The sequence below is a fragment of the Mustelus asterias genome, chromosome 14 (assembly GCF_964213995.1).
Source record: "Mustelus asterias chromosome 14, sMusAst1.hap1.1, whole genome shotgun sequence".
NCBI lineage: Eukaryota > Metazoa > Chordata > Chondrichthyes > Carcharhiniformes > Triakidae > Mustelus > Mustelus asterias.
Window position 1 is genome coordinate 543,460 of NC_135814.1, and position 24,226 is coordinate 567,685.

At 47.2% G+C, this 24,226-nt stretch overlaps 1 protein-coding gene across 1 annotated transcript in view; it reads left to right on the forward strand.

Moving 5' to 3' along the window:
• Positions 1–24,226, forward strand: part of smarcal1 (SWI/SNF related, matrix associated, actin dependent regulator of chromatin, subfamily a-like 1) — a 129,518-nt gene that overhangs the window by 75,876 nt on the left and 29,416 nt on the right. The window contains exons 7-12 of the mRNA XM_078229161.1: positions 203–364; positions 4,198–4,263; positions 5,637–5,777; positions 6,082–6,300; positions 16,489–16,559; positions 19,979–20,081. Of these exons, the coding sequence (XP_078085287.1) occupies positions 203–364; positions 4,198–4,263; positions 5,637–5,777; positions 6,082–6,300; positions 16,489–16,559; positions 19,979–20,081 (762 nt within the window). The remainder of the gene's footprint in view (positions 1–202; positions 365–4,197; positions 4,264–5,636; positions 5,778–6,081; positions 6,301–16,488; positions 16,560–19,978; positions 20,082–24,226) is intronic.

Genomic DNA, 24,226 nt, shown 5'->3' on the forward strand with positions numbered 1-24,226 from the left:
GGGGGCCCCCGGGGATGCGTCGGTACTTGCAGGGGCCCCCGGGGATGCGTCGGTGCTTGCGGGGGCGCTCGGGAAATGTATCGGGACGTGCAGGGGCTCCGGGAATGCAAGTGCGATGGATTTGGTGGTCACTATTACTATGTCAAGATGCAGTCTTTGGATTAGGCAGTTCAAACTAGTATCATAATTTTTGTTTCTGCAGGCTTTCAGCTGCTGGTTGCCTTCACTAGAGGCTGAGAATATTGATGTTATACTGACAGGGAAAGATCGATTATCCTCCTCCCATGTCAGTATCATCAGCTACGACCTGCTTTCCAAACTCCACAATCACCTGATGAAGAGACACTTCCAGGTCATCATTGTCGTAAGTGGATTACTTTATTCCTCTTGAGGAGCTTCTAGCAAATGACAACCATGTGAGACCCGGCAGGGGCAGGATTTGCTGAGCAACAGACTGCAGCATTGGGGAGGTGGTAGCCCAGTGACAGTGGCATCGTCACTGGATGAGTAATCCAGAGACCCAGGGTAATACTCTTAGAGCGGCTGCAAGACATTCTGGAGGGGGAGGGTGAACAGCCTTTGGCCGTGGTACATATCAATACCAATGACATAGCCGACACTATAGTTAAGAAAGCCCACCGACGCCTCTATTTTCTCAGGAGGCTAAGGAAATTCTGCATGTCCGCTATGACTCTCTCCAACGTTTACAGATGCACTATAGAAACCATTCTTTCTGATTGTATCCCAGCTTGGTCTGGCTCCTGCTCTGACCAAAACCGTGAGAAACCACAAAGGGTTGTGAACGTAGCCAGTCTGTCACGCAAACCATCTTCCCATCCATTGACTCTGTCTACACTTTCCGCTGCCTCGGAAAAGCAGCCAACATAATTAAGGACTCCACACACCCCGGACATTCTCTCTCCCAACTTCTTCCTTCGGGAAAAAGATACAAAAGTCTGAGGTCACGTACCAACCGACTCAAGAACAGTTTCTTCCCTGCTGCTGTCAGACTTTTGAATGCTCCTACCATATACTAAGCTGATCTTTCTCTACAACCTATCTGTGACTGCACCACTATATTCTGCACTCTCTCCCTTCCTTCACCCCACTGTACTCTATGAACGGTATGCTTTGTCGATATAGTGTGCAAGAAACAATACTTTTCACTGTATACTAATACATGTGGCAATAATAAATCAAATCAACCAGTGTGTGCACAGTTAGATGTTAAGCTGCATATAAGATGAATAAACAGTTAATCTGATGGTGTGGATTAACAAAGAACAATACAGCACAGGAACAGGCCCTTCGGCCCTCCAAGCCTGCGCCGCTCACGTGCCCACTAGACCATCAGTTTGTATCCCTCTATTCCCAGTCTGGTCATGTGGCTATCTAGATAAGTCTTAAACGAACCCAGCGTGCCCGCCTCAATCACCTTGCTTGGCAGTGCATTCCAGGCCCCCACCACCCTCTGTGTAAAATACGCCCCCTGACATCTGTGTTGAACATTGCCTCCCCTCACCTTGAACCCGTGACCCCTTGTGTTCGTCACCTCCGACCTGGGAAAAAGCTTCCTACGGTTCACTCTATCTATGCCCTTCATAATTTTATACACCTCTATTAGGTCGCCCCTCATCCTCCGTCTTTCCAGGGAGAACAACCCCAGTTTACCCAATCTCTCCTCATAGCTAAGACCCTCCATACCAGGCAACATCCTGGTAAACCTCCTCTGTACTCTCTCCAAAGCCTCCAAGTCCTTCTGGTAGTGTGGCGACCAGAACTGGACGCAGTATTCCAAATGTGGCTGAACCAACGTTCTATACATCTGCAACATCATATGCCAACTTTTATATTCTATGCCCCATCCAATAAAGGCAAGCATGCCATATGCCTTCTTGACCACCCCCTCCACCTGTGCTGCCACCTTTAAGGATCTGTGGACTTGTGCACCCAGGTCCCTCTGTGTGTCTATACTCCTGATGGTTCTGCCATTTATTGTATAGCTCCCCCTTACATTAGATCTACCAAAATGCATCACTTCGCATTTATCTGGATTAAATTCCATCTGCCATTTCTCTGCCCAATGTTCCAGCCTATCTATATCCTGCTGTATTCTCTGACAATGTCCATCACTATCCGCAACTCCAGCAATCTTCGTGTCATCCGCAAACTTACTGATCACACCAGTTACATCTTCCTCCAAATAATTTATATATATATATATCACAAACAGCAGAGGTCTCAGTACAGAGCCCTGCGGAACACCACTAGTCACAGACCTCCAACTGGAAAAAGACCCCTCCACTGTTACCCTCTGTCTTCTATGGCTAAGCCAGTTCTCCACCCATCTAGCTAGCTCACCTTTTATCCCGTGAGATTTAACCTTTTGCACCAGCCTGCCATGAGGGACCTTGTCAAACGCTTTACTAAAATCCATATAGACGACATCCACGGCCCTTCCCTCGTCAATCGTTTTTGTCACCACCTCAAAAAACTCAACCAAATTTGTGAGGCATGACCTCCCTCGTACAAAACCATGCTGCCTATCGCTAATGAGATTATTCAGTTCTAAATGCGCATATATCCTATCTCTAAGAATCTTCTCCAACAACTTCCCTACCACGGACGTCAAGCTCACCAGCCTATAATTACCCGGGTTATCCTTGCTACCCTTCTTAAATAACGGGACCACGTTTGCTATCCTCCAATCCTCTGGGACCTCACCTGTGTCCAGTGAAGAGACAAAGATTTCTGTTAGAGGTCCAGCAATTTCATCTCTTGCCTCCCTGAGGAGTCTAGGATAGATGCCATCCGGCCCTGGGGATTTGTCTGTCTTAATGTTTCCTAAAAAACCTAACACTTCCTCCCTTGTAATTGAGATTTTTCCTAACGGGTCAACACATCCCTCTAAGCCACTACCAGTCAACATATCCCTCTCCTTTGTGAATACTGATGCAGAGTATTCGTTTAGGATCTCACCTACTTCCTTTGGTTCTAAGCATAATTCCCCTCCTTTGTCCCTGAGAGGTCCGATTCTTTCCCTAACAACCCTCTTGTTCCTAACGTATGTATAAAATGCCTTAGGATTCTCCTTAATCCTGTCTGCCAAGGACAGGTCGTGACCCCTTTTTGCCCTTCTAACTCCCTGTTTGAGTTCTTTTCTACTTTCTCTGTATTCCTCCAGTGCTCCATCTGTTTTTAGCTGCCTGGACCTCATGTATGCCTCTTTTTTCTTTTTGATTAGACCCACAATTTCACTGGTTATCCACGGCTCTCGAATCCTACCTTTCCTGTCCTTCCTCTTTACAGGCACATGCCTGTCCTGCAGTCCTATCAACTACTCCTTAAAAGACTCCCACATGCCAGATGTGGATTTACCTTCGAACAGCCTCTCCCAATCAACAGCCACCAAATCCTGCCGAATCCGGCTGTAGTTATCCTTCCCCCAATTCAGTACGTTACCCATAGGACAACACTCATCTTCTTCCATTACTATCCTAAAGTTTACAGAATTGTGGCCACTATTTGCCACATGTTCCCCTACTGCAACTTTGATGACCTGACCTGTTAGAGGCCCAGCAATTGCATCTCTCACCTCCCTGAGGAGTCTAGAATAGATGCCATCCGGCCCGGGGAATTTGTCAGTCTTAATGTTTCCTAAAAAACCTAACACTTCCTCCCTTGTAATTGAGATTTTTTTCTAACGGGTCAACACATCTCTCTAAGACATGGTTATTAAGCTATAGACTAATGGGACACAGGTGGAGGCTGTTTGGTCTACTCTAGAGTATCCAAATAACCCCACTGCCCCATTCTCTTCCCATGTTACTAATCATCAGGCACTGGTTGGTGAGATCTCGTTATTGGACACTGGTTGCATGTTGATGTTTATCGTAAAGGCTTGCAACAATATGCAGGCTCTTCTCTCGCTCTCTCTCTAACCCACTTTCCTCTGATAGTATTGGTGTATGAGTAGACTGTCCTGTTGAGATTTGTTGGCTTTGCTGAGCTGGTCTCCAACTCTCTTGGGCAAAACCTGAATTTTTCAATCAGTTTTTTTTAAACAGAGTTACATTCGTGCCAATTTGGAGTTTAGACCTGTATCCGACTGACAAGGGTGACCCTCAGACTCATGTTACTCTTTCTTTCATTCTGCTTCAAAGACTTGTAACTCTGTTTCTCCCATGCACCTTTTAGGATGAATCTCATTTTCTGAAGAACATGAAGACTGCCCGATGTAAAGCTGCCCGTCCCCTCCTTCAGGTGAGTCCCAGTGTTGGAAGGTGACCTGATCTGTAAGTCATTGAAACATAGAAAATAGGAGCATGCGTAGGCCATTCGGCCCTTCCATAATTCAGTATAATCATGTCTGATTCTATATTTCAATACAATACACCCATTCTCCCACCAGACCTCTTGGCACCTTTAGATATATTCAGTGATTTGGCCTCCACACCCTTCAGTGGTTGAGAATTCCACAGGTTCACCAGCTTCTTGAGGGAAGAAATTTCTCCTTATCTCAGTCCTAAATGGCCTACCCCATATCCTGAGAGTTTGACCGCTTGTTCTAAACACACCAGCCAGAGGAGACAAACATTCCTGCATCCAGTCTGTCCAACCCTGTCACAATTTTATACATTTGAAGTAGACTCCCCCTTTCATTCTTCTAATTTCAAGTGAACACAGGCCCAGTCATAGAAACTGGAAGCAGGAAGAGACCATTCAGCCCTTCGAGCCTGTTACACCATTCATTTTGATCATGGCTGATCATCACATTCAATATCCTGAACCGCTCCCCCCACCCCTCCTTCCCTTTAGCCCCAAGAGCGAAATCTAATTTCTTCTTGAAATCACGCAACATTTTGGCCTCAGCTACTTTCTGTGGGAGTGAATTCCACACATTCACCACCCTCTGGGTGAAGAAATTTCTCCTCACCTCAGTTCTAAAAGGTTTACCCCTTATCCTCAAACTATGACCCCTAGTTCTGGACTCCCCACGATCGGGACCATTCTTTCTGAATCTGCCTTGTCTGACCCTGTTCAAATTTTATAAGTTTGTATGAGATCCCCTCTCACTCTTCTAAACTCCAGTGAATATAATCCTCACCGACTTAATCTCTCCTCATATGACAGTCCCACCATCCCAGGAATCAGCCTGGTAAACCTTCGTTACACTCCCTCTAAAGCAAGGACATCCTTCCTCAGATAAGGACACCAAAACTGCACACAATACTCCAATCAACCCAATCTCTCCTCATATAACAATTCTTTCATCCGAAAGTCAATCTAACACGATTGAAATAATACTCTGCCATTCTGCTTTTCCGTCCAAGTTGGATAACTTCACATTGATCCACATTATACTGCACTGCTATGTATTTGCAAACTCACTCAACTTGTCTAAATCACCTTGGAGCCTCTTTACCTCCTCCTCACCACTCACATTCCCACCACGTTTCTCAACCCTTCTCTACATATCTGAATGGAGTGTGGTGTGTCACGCTTTCTCTCTCTCAGTATTTAAATAGATTGTCTCTGGTTGATTCTCGTCATCGCTGCAGTTTTGGATGGAGGGCCAGAGAGGAATGACGTGGCCAATGTGCTGAGACTAACTGCTGTTGCTGATCTTTTCCCAGGCTGCAAAGAGACTCATTCTTCTGTCTGGAACCCCAGCCATGTCCAGGCCAGCAGAACTCTACAGCCAGATCACTGTGCTCCGGCCCAAACTCTTCACCAACTTCCACGACTTTGGGATGCGTTACTGTGCTGCGAAGCAGGTGATTTACTATCAGCTCATGGATATGGTACCCATCATCACTCAACCCAAACCACTTGCACCTCGCCCTTTCTTTCACCCTCTCCCTTTCTCCCCTCATCCCTTTACCCCTGACTCCAGCTCCTGTCCCCTCCTGTGGCCGTCGCTCTCCTACCCCACCTTCCTCCCCTTCCCCGGTTCTCCTCCTCCCCCTCCTTCATCCCCTTCCCCAGCCCTCGGCTTCTCCCTCTCGCCTCTCTTCCTCCTCCCTCTCTATTTCTGATTCTCCCACAAGCAGCTCATGTTCTCACCTCTATCATTGGCAGTTTCCCTGGGGATGGGATTATTCAGGATCTTCCAACCTTTTGGAACTGCGCCTCCTGCTTCTGGAGTCACTGATGATCAGACGCTTGAAATCGGATGTCCTGTCACAGCTGCCAGCTAAGCGGCGTAAGATGGTGCTTGTGGAGCCAGAGGTTGAGAGTGCAAAGGCCAGAGCAGCATTGAAAGCAGCAGCCAAAGAGATGACAAAAGACCACAAAACGGTGGGTGTCAGTTGAGGTCATAAAGTGCTCACTAACTGCACCGGTTGCTGACGCAGATTAGTGAGGTTAACGGTGTGAAACACAAGTTTGTTGACAGTTTTGAGGGAAGTGGGGAGTATTCCATCACACTCCTGACTTGTGCCTTGTAGATGGTGGCCAAGCTTTGGGGAGTCAGGAGGTGAGTTACTCACCGCAGTATTCCTAGCCGCTGACCTGCTCTGTAGCCACTGTGTTAATGTGGTGAGTCCAGTTGAGTTTCTGTATACGCAATCAATGTTAGGTAGGATTTTTGTAATAGAAACATAGTAAAACTACAGCACAAAACAGGCCCTTCGGCCACACAAGTTGTGCTGAACATATCCCTACTTTTTAGGCCTACCTATAACCCTCCATCCTATTAAGCTCCATGTACTCATCCAGGAGTCTCTTAAAAGACCCTATTGAGTTTGCCTCCACCACCACTGACGGCAGCCGATTCCACTCGCCCACCACTCTCTGTGTGAAAAACTTCCCCCTAACATTTCCCCTGTACCTACCCCCCAGCAGCTTAAACCTGTGTCCTCTCGTAGCAGCCATTTCCACCCTGGGAAAAAGCCTCTGAGAGTCCACCCGATCTATGCCTCTCAACATCTTGTATACCTCTATTAGGTCTCCTCTCATCCTACGTCTCTCCAAGGAGAAAAGACTGAGCTCCCTCAGCCTATCCTCATAAGGCATGCCACTCAATCCAGGCAACATCCTTGTAAATCCCCTCTGCACCCTTTCAATCATTTCCACATCCTTCCTGTAATGAGGCGACCAGAACTGAGCACAGTACTCCAAGTGGGGTCTGACGAGGGTCTTATATAGCTGCATCATTATCCCCGGACTCCTAAACTCAATCCCTCGATTGATAAAGGCCAGCACACCATACGCCTTCTTAACCACCTCCTCCTGCTGGGGGGCCGATTTTAGAGTCCTATGGACCCGGACCCCAAGATCCTCCTGATCCTCTGCAGTACTAAGAGTCTTTCCCTTTATATTGTACTCCTTCATCCCATTTGACCTGCCAAAATGGACCACTACGCATTTATCTGGGTTGAAGTCCATCTGCCACTTCTCCGCCCAGTCTTGCATTATGCAGTAATGCATTTTCAAGTGCAGTAATATAGTTTTTGAGAAGAGTTCAACCTGCTAGACGGATTAATAGAAAAATGGGGTAATCATTCATCCCCTCAAAGCTGTTCTGCCATTCCAGAGATCATAGCTGATCTGTGACTTTATCCCTACAACACATTTGGACCATAATCCTTCACCCCTTTGATTTATATCAATCTCAGATTTAAAATTAATCAATTGTTAATTGCAGAAGAGTTTCAAACCTCTATCATCCTTTATAGATAGAAGGGCTTCCTCATCTCACTCCTGTAAAATCTGACTCTAATAAGCCACAAATGTGGTTTATAGACTAATCTTGTCTATTTTGACTTGTGGGGAAAAGAACTAAGGAACTTGTGATTCTTTACCAAATTACTTGCAGTCGGCAGCCCCTAGAAAAGCTGTCTAATCTGGCCTATCCTGTAGCTATGATGTGGAGATGCCGGTACCAAATAAACCTGTTGGACTTTAACCTGGTGTTGTTAAACTTCTTACTATCCTGTAGCTCCAGAGCACAACATGTGTTCTGAGAGAAATCAAAGTGTACCATCACAGGAAAACAGAAAAGTGATTGGTTGGTGAATATTTTGCTCGCTTATCTTCAAAACAGTGTAATTTATTAGTAATTGTATGGTTTTATTAGTCACAGTAATGTTTACTAGCATCTGTAAAGGTCATTGAGATTAGTAGTAGTTATTAATTAGAAATTAAGTACCAAAATAAATTTAATAACACATAATAAAGATGTCAGGGCAGGTGATGTGTCATGAGTGTGGGAGCTCCTGAATGCAGGTGTGACCCAGGGCAAAGGTGTCTACAGCTTGAGGAATTTTAACCCAGAGACATTGAGCTGGAGGCCAAGCTGCAGACACTGCAATGTGTCAGGACGGAGAAATGTTACGTGGACACTTTGTACAGGAGGCAGTCACACTCCTTCGGTTAAGGTCTACAGATTTGATCAGGGACAAGAAGCTGTGACTGAGAGAGAGACAGGTATGGGGACCCTGAGGGTAGAGGTGGAGGAGCCTTTGCGACTTTCCAGTATGTTTGAAATTCCTGCAACCTGTGTAGATGAAAGTGGTGGCTTCAGGGTGGATGAGCAAACTGATCATGCCACTGTGTACAGGAAGCCATTCGGATGGTGGGGGAGGTTGAATGTAGTCGCTATAGGGCACATTTTTATTGCAAGAAAATTGTGTTGTCTGCCTTGTGTGGGTTCAGAACATCTGCTCGGGGGTGGAGAGGAGCCCGAGTGTGAGGCAGGGGATTTAGTGGTCATGGTTCATGTAGGTACTAACAGCATAGGTAGAACTAGGAAAGCGGTTCTGTTGAGGGGAGGTGAGCAGCGAGGGAGAAGCTGGAGTCAGCTTATGATGAAAGGTCGGCTTATGATGAAAGTAAGGAGGTGTGGGATAGAGGGAAAGTTGGCCGATTGGATAGGTAACTGGCTGTCTGATCGAAGACAGAGGGTGGTGGTGGATGGAAAATTTTCGGACTGGAGGCAGGTTGCTAGCGGAGTGCCGCAGGGATCGGTGCTTGGTCCTCTGCTCTTTGTGATTTTTATTAATGACTTAGAGGAGGGGGCTGAAGGGTGGATCAGTAAATTTGCTGATGACACCAAGATTGGTGGAGTAGTGGATGAGGTGGATGGCTGTTGGAGGCTGCAAAGAGACATAGATAGGATGCAAAGCTGGGCTGAAAAATGGCAAATGGAGTTTAACCCTGATAAATGTGAGGTGATTCATTTTGGTAGGACTAATTTAAATGTGGATTACAGGGTCAAAGGTAGGGTTCTGAAGACTGTGGAGGAACAGAGAGATCTTGGGGTCCATATCCACAGATCTCTAAAGGTTGCCACTCAAGTGGATAGAGCTGTGAAGAAGGCATATAGTGTGTTAGCTTTTATTAACAGGGGGTTGGAGTTTAAGAGCCGTGGGGTTATGCTGCAACTGTACAGGACCTTGGTGAGACCGCATTTGGAATATTGTGTGCAGTTCTGGTCACCTCACTATAAGAAGGATGTGGAAGCGCTGGAAAGAGTGCAGAGGAGATTTACCAGGATGCTGCCTGGTTTGGAGTGTCGGTCTTATGAGGAAAGGTTGAGGGAGCTGGGGCTGTTCTCTCTGGAGCGGAGGAGATTGAGGGGAGACTTAATAGAGGTTTATAAAATGATGAAGGGGATAGATCGAGTGAACGTTCAAAGACTATTTCCTCGGGTGGATGGAGCTATTACGAGGGGGCATAACTATAGGGTTCATGGTGGGAGATATAGGAAGGATATCAGAGGTAGGTTCTTCACGCAGAGAGTGGTTGGGGTGTGGAATGGACTGCCTGCAGTGATAGTGGAGTCAGACACTTTAGGAACATTTAAGCGGTTATTGGATAGGCACATGGAGCACACCAGGATGATAGGGAGTGGGATAGCTTGATCTTGGTTTCAGATGAAGGTCGGCACAACATCGTGGGCCGAAGGGCCTGTTCTGTGCTGTACTGTTCTATGTTCTATGTTCTATATACAGTTAAATAAAGGTAACTACAAAGGCATGAGGGAGGAGCTGGCCAGAGTTGATTGGAAAGGGAGCCTAGCAGGGAAGACAGTAGAACAGCAATGGCAGGAATGTTTGAGAGTTATTCGGGAGGCACAACGGAAATTCATCCCAAGGAGAAGGAAATATGTAAAGGGGAGGACGAGGCATCCATGGCTGACGAGGGAAGCCAAGGACAGCATAAATGCTAAAGAAAAAGCATACAAAGCGGTGAGGATTAGTGGGAAGCCAGAGGATTGGGAAGCCTTTAAAAGCGAGCAGAGGACAACTAAAAAAGCAATAAGGGGGGAGAAGATTAAATATGACTGTAAGCTAGCTAGTAATATAAAAGAAGATAGGAAGAGTTTTTTTCAATATATAAAAGGTAAGAGAGAGGCAAAAATAGCCACTGGACCACTGGAAACTGAGGCTGGAGAAGTAATAATAGGAAACAAAGCAATGGCAGAGGAACTGAATAGTTACTTTGCATCAGTCTTCACAGTGGAAGACACCAGTGGGATGCCAGAGCTCCAGGAGAATCAGGGGGCACAGGTGAGTGCAGTGGCCATCACTAAGGAGAAGGTTCTGGGGAAACTCAAAGGTCTGAAGGTGGATATGTCACCTGGACTGGATGGACTACACCTCAGGGTTCTAAAAGAGATAGCTGAGGAAATGGTGGAGGCATTGGTGGTGATCTTTCAGCAATCACTGGAGGCAGGGAGGGTCCCAGAGGACTGGAAAGTAGCTAATGTAACACCGCTGTTTAAGAAGTGAGGGAGGCAGCAGACGGGAAATTATGGGCCGGTTAGCCTGACATCGGTATTTGGGAAGATTTTAAAGTCCATTATTAAAGATGAGATCGTGAAGTACTTGGAAGTGCCTGATAAAATAGGACTGAGTCAGCACGGCTTTGTCAAGAGGAGGTCATGTCTGACAAATCTGCTAGAGTTCTTTGTGGAGGTAACAAGGAAGTTAGATAAAGGAGAACCTGTGGACATGATTTATTTAGATTTCCAGAAGGCCTTTGACAAAGTGCTGCATAGAAGACTGTTAAATAAGTTAAGAGCCCATGGTGCTAAGGGTAAGATCCTGGCATGGATAGAGGATTGGTTGACTGGCAGAAGGCAGAGAGTGGGGATAAAGGGGTCATTCTCAGGATGGCAGCCGGTGACTAGTGGTGTGCCTCAGGGGTCAGTGCTGGGACCACAACTTTTCACAATATACATTAACGATTTGGAGGAAGGAACTGAAGGCACTGTTGCTAAGTTTGCAGATGATACAAAGATATGTAGAGGGACAGGTAGCATTGAAGAAACGGGGGCTGCAGTAGGACTTGGACAAGTTAGGAGCGTGGGCAAAGAAGTGGCAGATGGAATACAATGTGGAAAAGTGTGAGGTTATGCACTTTGGAAGGAGGAATGGAGGCATAGACTATTTTCTAAATGGGAAAATGCTTAGGGAATCAGAAACACAAAGGGACTTGGGAGTCATTGTTCAAGATTCTCTTAAGGTTAACGTGCAGGTTCATCGACAGTTAGGAAGGCAAATGCAATAGAAACGTAGAAACATAGAAGAACTACAGCACAAACAGGCCCTTCGGCCCACAAGTTGTGCCGAACACATCCCTACCTTCTAGACCTACCTATAACCCTCCATCCTATTACATTCCATGTACTCATCCAGGAGTCTCTTAAAAGACCCTATTGAGTTCGCCTCCACCACTGACGGCAGCCGATTCCACTCGCCCACCACCCTCTGTGTGAAAAACTTACCCCTAACATCTCCTCTGTACCTACCTCCCCAGCACCTTAAACCTGTGTCCTCTCGTAGCAGACATTTCCACCCTGGGAAAAAGCCTCTGAGAGTCCACCCGATCTATGCCTCTCAACATCTTATATACCTCTATTAGGTCTCCTCTCATCCTACGTCTCTCCAAGGAGAAAAGACCGAGCTCCCTCAGCCTATCCTCATAAGGCATGCCACTCAATCCAGGCAACATCCTTGTAAATCTCCTCTGCACCCTTTCAATCTTTTCCACATACTTCCTGTAATGAGGCGACCAGAACTGAGCACAGTACTCCAAGTGGGGTCTGACGAGGGTCCGATATAAGAACAAAGAACAAATCAGGACAGGAACAGGCCCTTCGGCCCTCCAAGCCCGTGCCGCTCCCTGGTCCAAACTAGACCATTCTTTTGTATCCCTCCATTCCCACTCCGTTCATATGGCTATCTAGATAAGTCTTAAACGTTCCCAGTGTGTCCACCTCCACCACGTTGCCTGGCAGCGCATTCCAGGCCCCCACCACCCTCTGTGTAAAATATGTCCTTCTGATATCTGTGTTAAACCTCCCCCCCCCCTTCACCTTGAACCTATGACCCCTCGTGAACGTCACCACCGACCTGGGGAAAAGCTTCCCACCGTTCACCCTATCTATGCCTTTCATAATTTTATACACCTCTATTAAGTCTCCCCTCATCCTCTGTCTTTCCAGGGAGAACAACCCCAGTATACCCAATCCCTCCTCATAACTAAGCCCCTCCATACCAGGCTACATTCTGGTAAACCTCCTCTGCACTCTCTCCAAAGCCTCCACGTCCTTCTGGTAGTGTTGCGACCAGAACTGGACACAGTATTCCAAATGTGGCCGAACCAACGTTCTATACAACTGCAACATCAGACCCCAACTTTTATACTCTGTGCCCCGTCCTATAAAGGCAAGCATGCCATATGCCTTCTTCACCACCTTCTCCACCTGTGACGTCACCTTCAAGGATCTGTGGACTTGCACACCCAGGTCCCTCTGCATATCTACACCCTTTATGGTTCTGCCATTTATCGTATAGCTCCTCCCTACATTATTTCTACCAAAATGCATCACTTCGCATTTATCAGGATTGAACTCCATCTGCCATTTCTTTGCCCAAATTTCCAGCCTATCTATATCCTTCTGTAGCCTCTGACAATGCTCCTCACTATCTGCAAGTCTTGCCCATTTTGTGTCGTCTGCAAACTTACTGATCACCCCAGTTACACCTTCTTCCATATCGTTTATATAAATCACAAACAGCAGAGGTCCCAATACAGAGCCCTGCGGAACACCACTAGTCACAAGCCTCCAGCCGGAAAAAGACCCTTCCACTACCACCCTCTGTCTTCTGTGACCAAGCCAGTTCTCCACCCATCTAGCCACCTCCCCCTTTATCCCATGAGATCCAACCTTTTTCACCAGCCTGCCATGAGGGACTTTGTCAAACGCTTTATAGACGACATCCACGGCCCTTCCCTCGTCAACCATTCTAGTCACTTCTTCAAAAAACTCCACCATGTTAGTGAGGCATGACCTCCCTCTCACAAAACCATGCTGACTATCGTTAATGAGTTTATTCCTTTCTAAATGCGCATACATCCTATCTCTAAGAATCTTCTCCAACAACTTCCCCACCACGGACGTCAAGCTCACCGGCCTATAATTACCCGGGTTATCCTTCCTACCCTTCTTAAATAACGGGACCACGTTAGCTATCCTCCAATCCTCTGGGACCTCACCTGTGTCCAGTGATGAGACAAAGATTTGCGTCAGAGGCCCAGCGATTTCATCTCTCGTCTCCCTGAGCAGCCTTGGATAGATTCCATCAGGCCCTGGGGATTTGTCAGTCTTTATATTCTCTAACAAACCTAACACTTCCTCCCTTGTAATGGAGATTTTCTCCAATGGTTCAACACTCCCCTCCGAGACACTCCCAGTCAACACATCCCTCTCCTTTGTGAATACCGACGCAAAGTATTCATTTAGGATCTCCCCTACTTCTTTGGGCTCCAAGCATAATTCCCCACTTTTGTCCCTGAGAGGTCTGATTTTTTTCCCTGACAACCCTTTTGTTCCTAACGTATGAATAAAATGCCTTTGGATTCTCCTTAATCCTATCTGCCAAGGACATTTCGTGACCCCTTTTTGCCCTTCTAATTCCCCGTTTGAGTTCTTTCCTACTTTCTTTTTACTCCTCCAGAGCTCCCTCCGTTTTTAGCTGCCTGGACCTAACATACGCCTCTCTTTTCTTTTTGACCAATCCCTCAATTTCCCTGGTTATCCACGGTTCTCGAATCCTACCCTTCCTATCCTTTTTTACAGGCACATGCCTGTCCTGCAGCCCTAACAACTGTTTCTTAAAAGACTCCCACATGCCAGATGTGGGTTTATCCTCAAACAGCCTCTCCCAATCAAGAGCTGCCAATTGCTGCCTAATCCCACTAAAGTTAGCCTTCCCCCAATCCAACACCTTACCCTTGGGACACCACTCATCCTTTTCTATCACTATCCTAAAGCTAACAGAATTGTGGTCACTATTTGCCACATGTTCCCCTACCGAAACTTTGAAGACCTGACCGGGCTCATTCCCCAGTACTAGGTCCAGTATAGCCCCCTCTCTAGTCGGGCTATCTACATATTGTTCCAAAGAACCCTCCTGTACGCATTTTTCAAATTCCTCCTCAATTGCCCTGCTTTTGCAATCTATGCCTCGATTGATAAAGGCAAGTGTCCCATACGCCTTTTTCACCACCCTATTAATCTGCCTTTCCGCCTTCAGAGATCTGTGGACAAACACGCCAAGGTCCCTTTGTTCCACAGAACTTCCTATTCATTGAATACTTTCTTGTCAAATTACTCCTTCCAAAGTGCATCGCCTCACACTTTTCGTCTATATATCCTTGTAGCCCAAGACACGCAGCCTCACTGTTAACCATCCGGTCAATCTTTGTGTCATCCGCAAACTTACTAATCCTACCCCCACATAGTTAGCTATGTTTATACAAATGACGAACAATAGGGACCCAACACAGATCCCTTTGGTACGCCATTGGACACTGGCTTACAGTCACTAAAGCAGCCTTCTGTCATCACCTTCTGTCTCTTACAACTGAGCCAATTTTGAATCCACTTTATCAAATTGCCCTGTATCCCATTTACCTTCTTTACAAGTCTCCCGTGGACCTTGTCAAAGGCTTTGCTGAAATCCATATAAACTACATCGACTGCACTACCCTCATCTACACACCTGGTCACCACCTCAAAAAATTCAATCAAATTTGTTAGGCATGACATCCCTCTGATGAAGCCATGCTGACTATCCCTGATCAAGCTTTGCCTCTCCAAGTGGAGATAGATGCTTTCCTTCAGAAGTTTCTCCAATAGTTTTCCTACCACTGAAGTGAGACTCGCCGGTCTGACGTTCCCTGGTTTATCTCTACAACCCTTCTTAAATAGCGGGACCACATTAGCTGTTCTCCAGTCATCTGGCATCTCCCCTTGACCAGAGAGAAATTAAACAATTGGGTCAGAGCCCCTGCAATCTCCTCCCTTGCCTCCCACAGCAGCCTGGGACACAATTCATTTGGACCTGGAGATATATCCACTTTTAAGCCTACCAACACCTCCAATACCATGTCCTTCCCTGGCCTTACTCCCTTGAAACTTAATACAACTGTGAAGAAGGCCTATAGTGTGTTAGCTTTTATTAACAGGGGGTTGGAGTTTAAGAGCCGTGGGGTTATGCTGCAACTGTACAGGACCTTGGTGAGACCACATTAGGAATATTGTGTGCAGTTCTGGTCACCTCACTATAAGAAGGATGTGGAAGCGCTGGAAAGAGTGCAGAGGAGATTTACCAGGATGCTGCCTGGTTTGGAGGGTAGGTCTTATGAGGAAAGGTTGAGGGAGCTAGGGCTGTTCTCTCTGGAGCGGAGGAGGCTGAGGGGAGACTTAATAGAGGTTTATAAAATGATGAAGGGGATAGATAGAGTACAAAGTTCGAAGACTATTTCCTCGGGTGGATGGAGCTATTACAAGGGAGCATAACTATAGGGTTCATGGTGGGACATATAGGAAGGATATCAGAGGTAGGTTCTTTATGCAGAGAGTGGTTGGGGTGTGGAATGGACTGCCTGCAGTGATAGTGGAGTCAGACACTTTAGGAATATTTAAGCGGTTATTGGATAGGCACATGGAGCACACCAGGATGATAGAGAGTGGGATAGTTTGATCTTGGTTTCAGATAAAGCTCGGCACAACATCGTGGGCCGAAGGGCCTGTTCTGTGCTGTACTGTTCTATGTTCTATATGTTCTAACTGTACTCCCTCTGACTTGATTGTTTTACTGGATGATTCTGTGGTCTGATTCTGCTAACAGTCTGTGGAGATGAGACTTTTCCTGAGGGTTATACAAACAAAAAGAGCAGGTGTAGGCTATTTGGCCCCTTGAGCCTGATCCGCGCCATTCATTATCATCACTGCTAATCATCCAACCTCTGACTGGTATGTCCCACTGCCTTTCGCAGTGAGAGGCTGAACCCCACGCTCCGATCATTCTCCATCCCCAGCCTGAGCTGGGTTGGGGGTAAATGTAGCCTTAGTGCTACTGGGGTTCCAACTGGGTGAAGTCTGACATTTGACATTTCAAAAAACTCTTCATAAAAATTTGAGTTCCAATAGTAATGTTTACTCGAAATTGCTTTATTTTATTGAAACAGAAACGAGAGAAGAAGGAGGCTTTGCTGCTTTTCTACAATAGCACAGCGGAGGCCAAAGTCCGAGCAATAATGTGAGTAAGGTTGGGTCTGCTCCATAATCCCCCTCCCCTCCCTGGGCTCTGCCCTGTAATCCCTCTCCCTTCTCTGGACTCTGCCCCATAATCCCCCTCCCCTCCATGGGCTCTATTCCGTAATCCCCCTCCCCTCTCTGGACTCTTTGTTTGGGCTGTTTATGATATATATAAATGATTTGGAAGATGATGTAGCTGGTCTAATTAGTAAGTTTGCGGACGATACAAAGATTGCAGGAGTTGCGGATAGTGATGAACATTGTCAGAGAATGCAGCAGGATATAGATAGACTGGAAAATTGGGTGGAGAAATGGCAGATGGAATTTAATCCAGATAAATGCGAAGTGATGCATTTTAGTAGATCTAATGCACAGGGGAGCTATACAATAAATGGCAGAACCATCAGGAGTGTAGACTTAGTGCTACTGGGTGTTCAAGTCCACAGAGGGATCTGGGTGTTCAAGTCCACAGATCCTTAAAGGTGGCAGCACAGGTGGAAAAGGTGGTGAAGAAGGCATATGGCATGCTTGCCTTTATTGGACGGGGCATAGAGTATAAAAGTTGGCATATGATGTTGCAGTTATATAGAACATTGGTTAGGCCACATTTGGAATACTGCGTCCAGTTCTGGTCGCCACACTACCAGAAGGACGTGGAGGCTTTGGAGAGAGTGCAGAAAAGGTTTACCAAGATGTTGCCTGGTATGGAGGGTATTAGCTATGAGGTGCGATTGAGTAGACTAGGGCTGTTCTCCCTGGAAAGACGGAGGTTGAGGGGCGACCTAATAGAGGTTTATAAAATTATGAAGGGCATAAAACAGTTTTTCCCAGGTCAGAAATGACAAACACAAGTTCAAGGTAAGGGGGGCAAGGTTCAATACAGATATGCGGGGGACGTATTTTACACAGAGGGTGGTGGGGGCCTGGAATGCACTACCAAGCAAGGTGGTTGAGGCAGACACGCTAAGATCATTTAAGACTTATCTAGATAGCCACATGAACAGACTGGGAATAGAGGGATACAAACAGATGGTCCAGTTAGGAACACATGATTGGTGCAGGCTTGGAGGGCCAAAGAGCCTGTTCCTGTGCTGTATTGTTCTTTGTTCTGCTCCGTAATCCCCCTCCCCTCTCTGTACCCTGCTCTGTAATCCCTGTCCCCTCCCTGGGCTCTGCTCCGTAATCCCCCCTCCCCTATCTGGACTCTGCTCCGTAATCTCCCTCCCCTCTCCGGGCTCTGCTCTGTAATCCCCCTCCCCTCTCTGGGCTCTGCTCCATAATCCCCCCTCCCCTATCTGGACTCTGCTCCGTAATCCCCCTCCCCTCTCCGGGCTCTGCTCTGTAATCCCCCTCCCCTCTCTGGGCTCTGCTCCATAATCCCCCCTCCCCTATCTGGACTCTGCTCTGTAATCCCTGTCCCCTCCCTGGGCTCTGCTCCGTAATCCCCCCTCCCCTCTCCGGGCTCTGCTCTGTAATCCCCCTCCCCTCTCTGGGCTCTGATCCGTAATCCCCCTCCCCTCTCTGGACTGTGCTCCGTAATCCCCCCTCCCCTATCTGGGCTCTTCTCCATAATCCCCCTCCCCTCCCTGGGCTCTGCCCCGTAATTCCCCTCCCCTCAAAGAACAAAGAGAAAAAAGAACAATACAGCACAGGAACAGGCCCTTCGGCCCTCCAAGCCCGTGCCGCTCCCTGGTCTAAACTAGACCATTCTTTTGTATCCCTCCATTCCCACTCCGTTCATATGGCTATCTAGATAAGTCTTAAACGTTCCCAGTGTGTCCGCCTCCACCACCTTGCCTGGCAGCGCATTCCAGGCCCCCACCACCCTCTGTGTAAAATATGTCCTTCTGATATCTGTGTTAAAACCTCCCCCCTTTCACCTTGAACCTATGACCCCTCGTGAACGCCACCACCGACCTGGGGAAAAGCTTCCCACCGTTCACCCTATCTATGCCTTTCATAATTTTATACACCTCTATTAGGTCTCCCCTCATCCTCCGTCTTTCCAGGGAGAACAACCCCAGTTTACCCAATCTCTCCTCATAACTAAGCCCCTCCATACCAGGCAACATCCTGGTAAACCTCCTCTGTACTCTCTCCAAAGCCTCCACGCCCTTCTGGTAGTGTGGCAACCAGAACTGGGCGCAGTATTCCAAATGCGACCGAACCAACGTTCTATACAACTGCAACATCAGACCCCAACTTTTATACTCTATGCCCCGTCCGATAAAGGCAAGCATGCCATATGCCTTCTTCACCACCTTCTCCACCTGTGACGTCACCTTCAAGGATCTGTGGACTTGCACACCCAGGTCCTTCTGCGTATCTACACCCTTTATGGTTCTGCCATTTATCATATAGCTCCTCCCTACATTATTTCTACCAAAATGCATCCCTTCGCATTTATCAGGATTGAACTCCATCTGCCATTTCTTTGCCCAAATTTCCAGCCTATCTATATCCTTCTGTAGCTTCTGACGATGCTCCTCACTATCTGCAAGTCCTGCCAATTTTGTGTTGTCCACAAACTTACTGATCACCCCAGTTACACCTTCTTCCATATCGTTTATATAAATCACAAACAGCAGAGGTTCCAATGCAGAGCCCTGCGGAACACCACTAGTCACAGGCCTCCAGCCGGAAAAAGACCCTTCCACTACCACCTCCTGTCTTCTGTGACCAACACAGTAAGAAGTTTAACAACACCAGGTTTAAGTCCAACAGGTTTATTTGGTAGCAAAAGCCACACAAGCTTTCGGAGCTCTAAGCCCCTTCTTCAGGTGAGTGGGAATTCTGTTCACAAACAGAGCTTATAAAGACACAGACTCAATTTACATGAATAATGGTTGGAATGCGAATACTTACAACTAATCAAGTCTTTAAGAAACAAAACAATGTGAGTGGAGAGAGCATCAAGACAGGCTAAAAAGATGTGTATTGTCTCCAGACAAGACAGCCAGTGAAACTCTGCAGGTCCACGCAACTGTGGGAGTTACAAATAGTGTGACATGAACCCAATATCCCGGTTGAAGCCGTCCTCGTGTGTGCGGAACTTGGCTATCAGTCTCTGCTCAGCGACTCTGCACTGTCGTGTGTCGCGAAGGCCGCCTTGGAGAACGCTTACCCGAATATCAGAGGCCGAATGCCCGTGACCGCTGAAGTGCTCCCCAACAGGAAGAGAACAGTCTTCTTCCTCCTGGACCCTCCCTCCCTGGGCTCTGCTCCGTAATCCCCCTCTCCTCCCTGGACTCTGCTCCGTAAACCCCTCCCCTCCCTGCGCTCTGCTCCGTAATCTCCCTCCCCTCCCTGGGCTCTGCTCCATAATCCCCCTCCCTGGGCTCTGCTCCGTAATCCCCCTCCCCAGGCTCTGCCCTATAATCACTCAGCAGGTGGGATTTACTGGGTTTCCTGTTTTTTTAGAGAGTATGTGAGTGATCTGCTGGAGAGTGGCCGGGATAAGTTCCTGGTGTTTGGGCATCATCGGCTGGTCCTGGATGCGTTGTGTGCAACTCTGGGGGACAAGGTAACATCATTGGCATTTGAGTGAAATTAATGGGCTCGTAAGGGGCAGCACTGGGAGCAATGCCTGGTGCAATTAGACCAGAAGACATAGGAGCAGAATGAGGCCACTCGGCCCATCGAGTCTGCTCCGCCATTCAATCATGGGCTGATATTTTTCTATCCCCATTCTCCTTCTTTTCCCCATAACCCCTGATCCCCTTATTAATCAAGAACCTATCTCTCTCTGTCTTAAAGACACTCAATGACCTGGCCTCCACAGCCTTCTGCGGCAAAGAGTTCCACAGATTCGCCACTCTCTGGCTCAAGAAATTCCTCCTCATCTCTGTTTTAAAGGATCGTCCCTTTAGCCTGAGGTTGTGCCCTCTGGTTCTAGTTTTTTCCTACTAATGGAAACATCCTCTCCACGTCCATTCTATCCATCCTCGCAGTATCCTGTAAGTTTCAATAAGATTTAGGGCTAGATGCAATTAACAAAAAAATTAGGTTTAATTTCTCAAAGAATAGAATTGAAAAGCCGATCAGTCTTTGCAAAACCGATATCGCAGAATGATCACAGCAGGAGGTGCTGTGGGCCATTAGCAGCAGCAGGATTGTATTCAGCCAATAACCTCATAGAACATAGAACATAGAACATTACAGCGCAGAACAGGCCCTTCGGCCCACGATGTTGCACCGACCAGTTTAAAAAAAAAAAAAACTGTGACCCTCCAACCTAAACCAATTTCTTTTCGTCCATGAACCTATCTACGGATCTCTTAAACGCCCCCAAACTAGGCGCATTTACTACTGATGCTGGCAGGGCATTCCAATCCCTCACCACCCTCTGGGTAAAGAACCTACCCCTGACATCGGTTCTATAACTACCCCCCCTCAATTTAAAGCCATGCCCCCTCGTGCTGGATTTCTCCATCAGAGGAAAAAGGCTATCACTATCCACCCTATCTAAACCTCTAATCATCTTATATGTTTCAATAAGATCCCCTCTTAGCCGCCGCCTTTCCAGCGAAAACAATCCCAAATCCCTCAGCCTCTCCTCATAGGATCTCCCCTCCATACCAGGCAACATCCTGGTAAACCTCCTCTGCACCCTCTCCAAAGCCTCCACATCCTTCCTGTAATGTGGGGACCAGAACTGCACACAGTACTCCAAGTGCGGCCGCACCAGAGTTGTGTACAGTTGCAACATAACGCTACGACTCCTAAATTCAATCCCCCTACCAATAAACGCCAAGACACCATATGCCTTCTTAACAACCTTATCTACTTGATTCCCAACTTTCAGGGATCTATGCACACATACACCTAGATCCCTCTGCTCCTCCACACTATTCAAAGTCCTCCCATTAGCCCTATACTCAACACATCTGTTATTCCTACCAAAGTGAATTACCTCACACTTCTCCGCATTAAACTCCATCCGCCACCTCTCGGCCCAACTTTGCAACCTGTCTAAGTCTTCCTGCAAACTACGACACCCTTCCTCACTGTCTACCACACCACCGACTTTGGTGTCATCAGCAAATTTGCTAATCCACCCAACTATACCCTCATCCAGATCATTAATAAATATTACAAACAGCAGTGGCCCCAAAACAGATCCCTGAGGTACACCACTTGTAACCGCACTCCATGATGAATATTTACTATCAACCACCACCCTCTGTTTCCTATCCGCTAGCCAATTCCTGATCCAATTTCCTAGATCACCCCCAATCCCATACATCTGCATTTTCTGCAGAAGCCTACCATGGTGAACCTTATCAAACGCCTTACTAAAATCCATATATACCACGTCCACTGCCTTGCCCCCATCCACCTCCTTGGTCACTTTCTCAAAAAACTCAATAAGGTTAGTAAGGCACGACCTACCTGCCACAAAACCATGCTGACTATCACCTATCAATTCATTACTCTCCAAATAACTATAAATCCTATCCCTTATAATTTTTTCCAACATCTTGCCGACAACAGAAGTGAGACTCACCGGTCTATAATTCCCGGGGAAGTCTCTGTTCCCCTTCTTAAACAATGGGACAACATTCGCTAACCTCCAATCTTCTGGTACTATACCAGAGGCCAACGACGACCTGAAGATCAGAGCCAGAGGCTCTGCAATCACTTCTCTTGCCTCCCAGAGAATCCTTGGATAAATCCCATCCGGACCAGGGGATTTATCTATTTTCAGACCCTCCAGAATATCCTGCACATCCTCCTTATCAACTGTAATACTGTCTATTCTACTCCCTTGCAACCCAGTGTCCTCCTCAGCTATATTCATGTCCCCTTGCGTGAACACCGAAGAGAAATATTGGTTCAATGCTTCACCAATCTCCTCCGGTTCCACACATAACTTCCCTCTGCCATCTATAACTGGCCCTAAACTTGCCCTAACCAACCTTCTGTTCTTGACATACCTATAGAACGCCTTAGGATTCTCTTTAACCCTATCCGCCAAAGTCTTCTCATGTCCCCTTTTAGCCCTTCTAAGCTCGCTCTTCAACTCCCTCTTAGCCAATCTAAAGCTTTCTAGTGCACTACCCGAGTGCTCACGTCTCATCCGAACATAAGCCTCCTTTTTCTTTTTAACCAACAAAGAAACTTTTTTGGTGCACCACGGTTCCCTAGCCCTACCAATTCCTCCTTGCCTGACAGGGACATACCTATCACAGACTCGCAGTAGCTGCTCCTTGAAAAAACTCCACATGTCGGACGTTCCCAGTCCCTGTAATCTCCTAGTCCAACCTATGTTTCCTAATTCTCTCCTAATAGCCTCATAATTACCCTTCCCCCAGCTAAAACCACTGGCCCGAGGTTCATGCCTATCCCTTTCCATCACTAAGGTGAACGTAACCGAATTGTGGTCACTATCACCAAAATGCACACCAACTTCCAAGTCTAGCACCTGGTCTGGCTCATTTCCCAGCACCAGATCCAATATAGCCTCACCTCTAGTTGGCCTGTCTACATACTGAGTCAAAAAACCTTCCTGCACGCTTTGAACAAAAACTGACCCCTCTAACGAGCTAGAGCTATAACAATTCCAGTCAATATTAGTCAAGTTAAAATCCCCCATAACAATTGCCCTATTACTTTCACTCCTAAGCAGGATTGACTCCGCAATCCTTTCCTCAACCTCTCTAGAACTTTTAGGAGGTCTATAAAAGACTCCCAACAGGGTGACCTCTCCTCTCCTATTTCTAATCTCCGCCCATACTACCTCAACAGATAAGTCCTCATCAAACCTCCTCTCTGACACTGTGATACAATCTCTGACCAATAATGCTACCCCTCCCCCTCTTCTACCTCCTTCCCTACTTCGACTAAAACATTTGAACCCCGGGACCTGCAGCATCCATTCCTGCCCCTGCTCTATCCATGTCTCTGAAATAGCCACAACATCGAAGTCCCAGGTACTGATCCACGCTGCAAGTTCACCCACTTTATTGCGAATACTCCTGGCATTGAAGTATACACATTTCAAACCCTGCTCCACCCCACCTCTGCAATGCCGTGCATTGCAGTCCCCATCCATGCATCCCTCACTTTCAGCCCCACTACTCAGGATCCCTCCCCCCCCCCGAATCAGTTTAAACCTCCCTGCATGGCCTTAGCAAATTTACCCCCCAGGATATTGGTCCCCTTCTGATTAAGGTGTAGACCATCCTTCTCATAGAGGTCACACCTTCCCCAGTACGAGCCCCAATTGCTTAAGTACCTGAACCCCTCCCTCCTGCACCATCCCCTCAGCCATGAATTCAAACCTTCCCTCTCCCTATTCCTCTCTAAACTATCCCGTGGTACAGGCAAGAGTCCAGAGATAACCACTCTGTCAGTCTTGGCCTTTAGTTTCCACCCCAACTCCATAAATCCCTGCCTAATATCCCCTTCCCCTATCCTCCCTATGTCGTGTGTCCCCACATGTACAATAACTTGTGGTTTATCTCCCTCCCCCCTAAGAGTCCTGAATACCCTGTCAGACACATCCCGGACCCCAGCCCCTGGTAGGCAACACACCAACCCTGAGTCCCTACCTTTAGTTCCGACCCTCCTATCTGTCCCCTTAATTGTGGAGTCCCCAATCACAAGGCCCAGTCTTTTACAGCCCCTAACCACCTGAGCTTTCTCACTCGGCTCACCCCCAGAGAT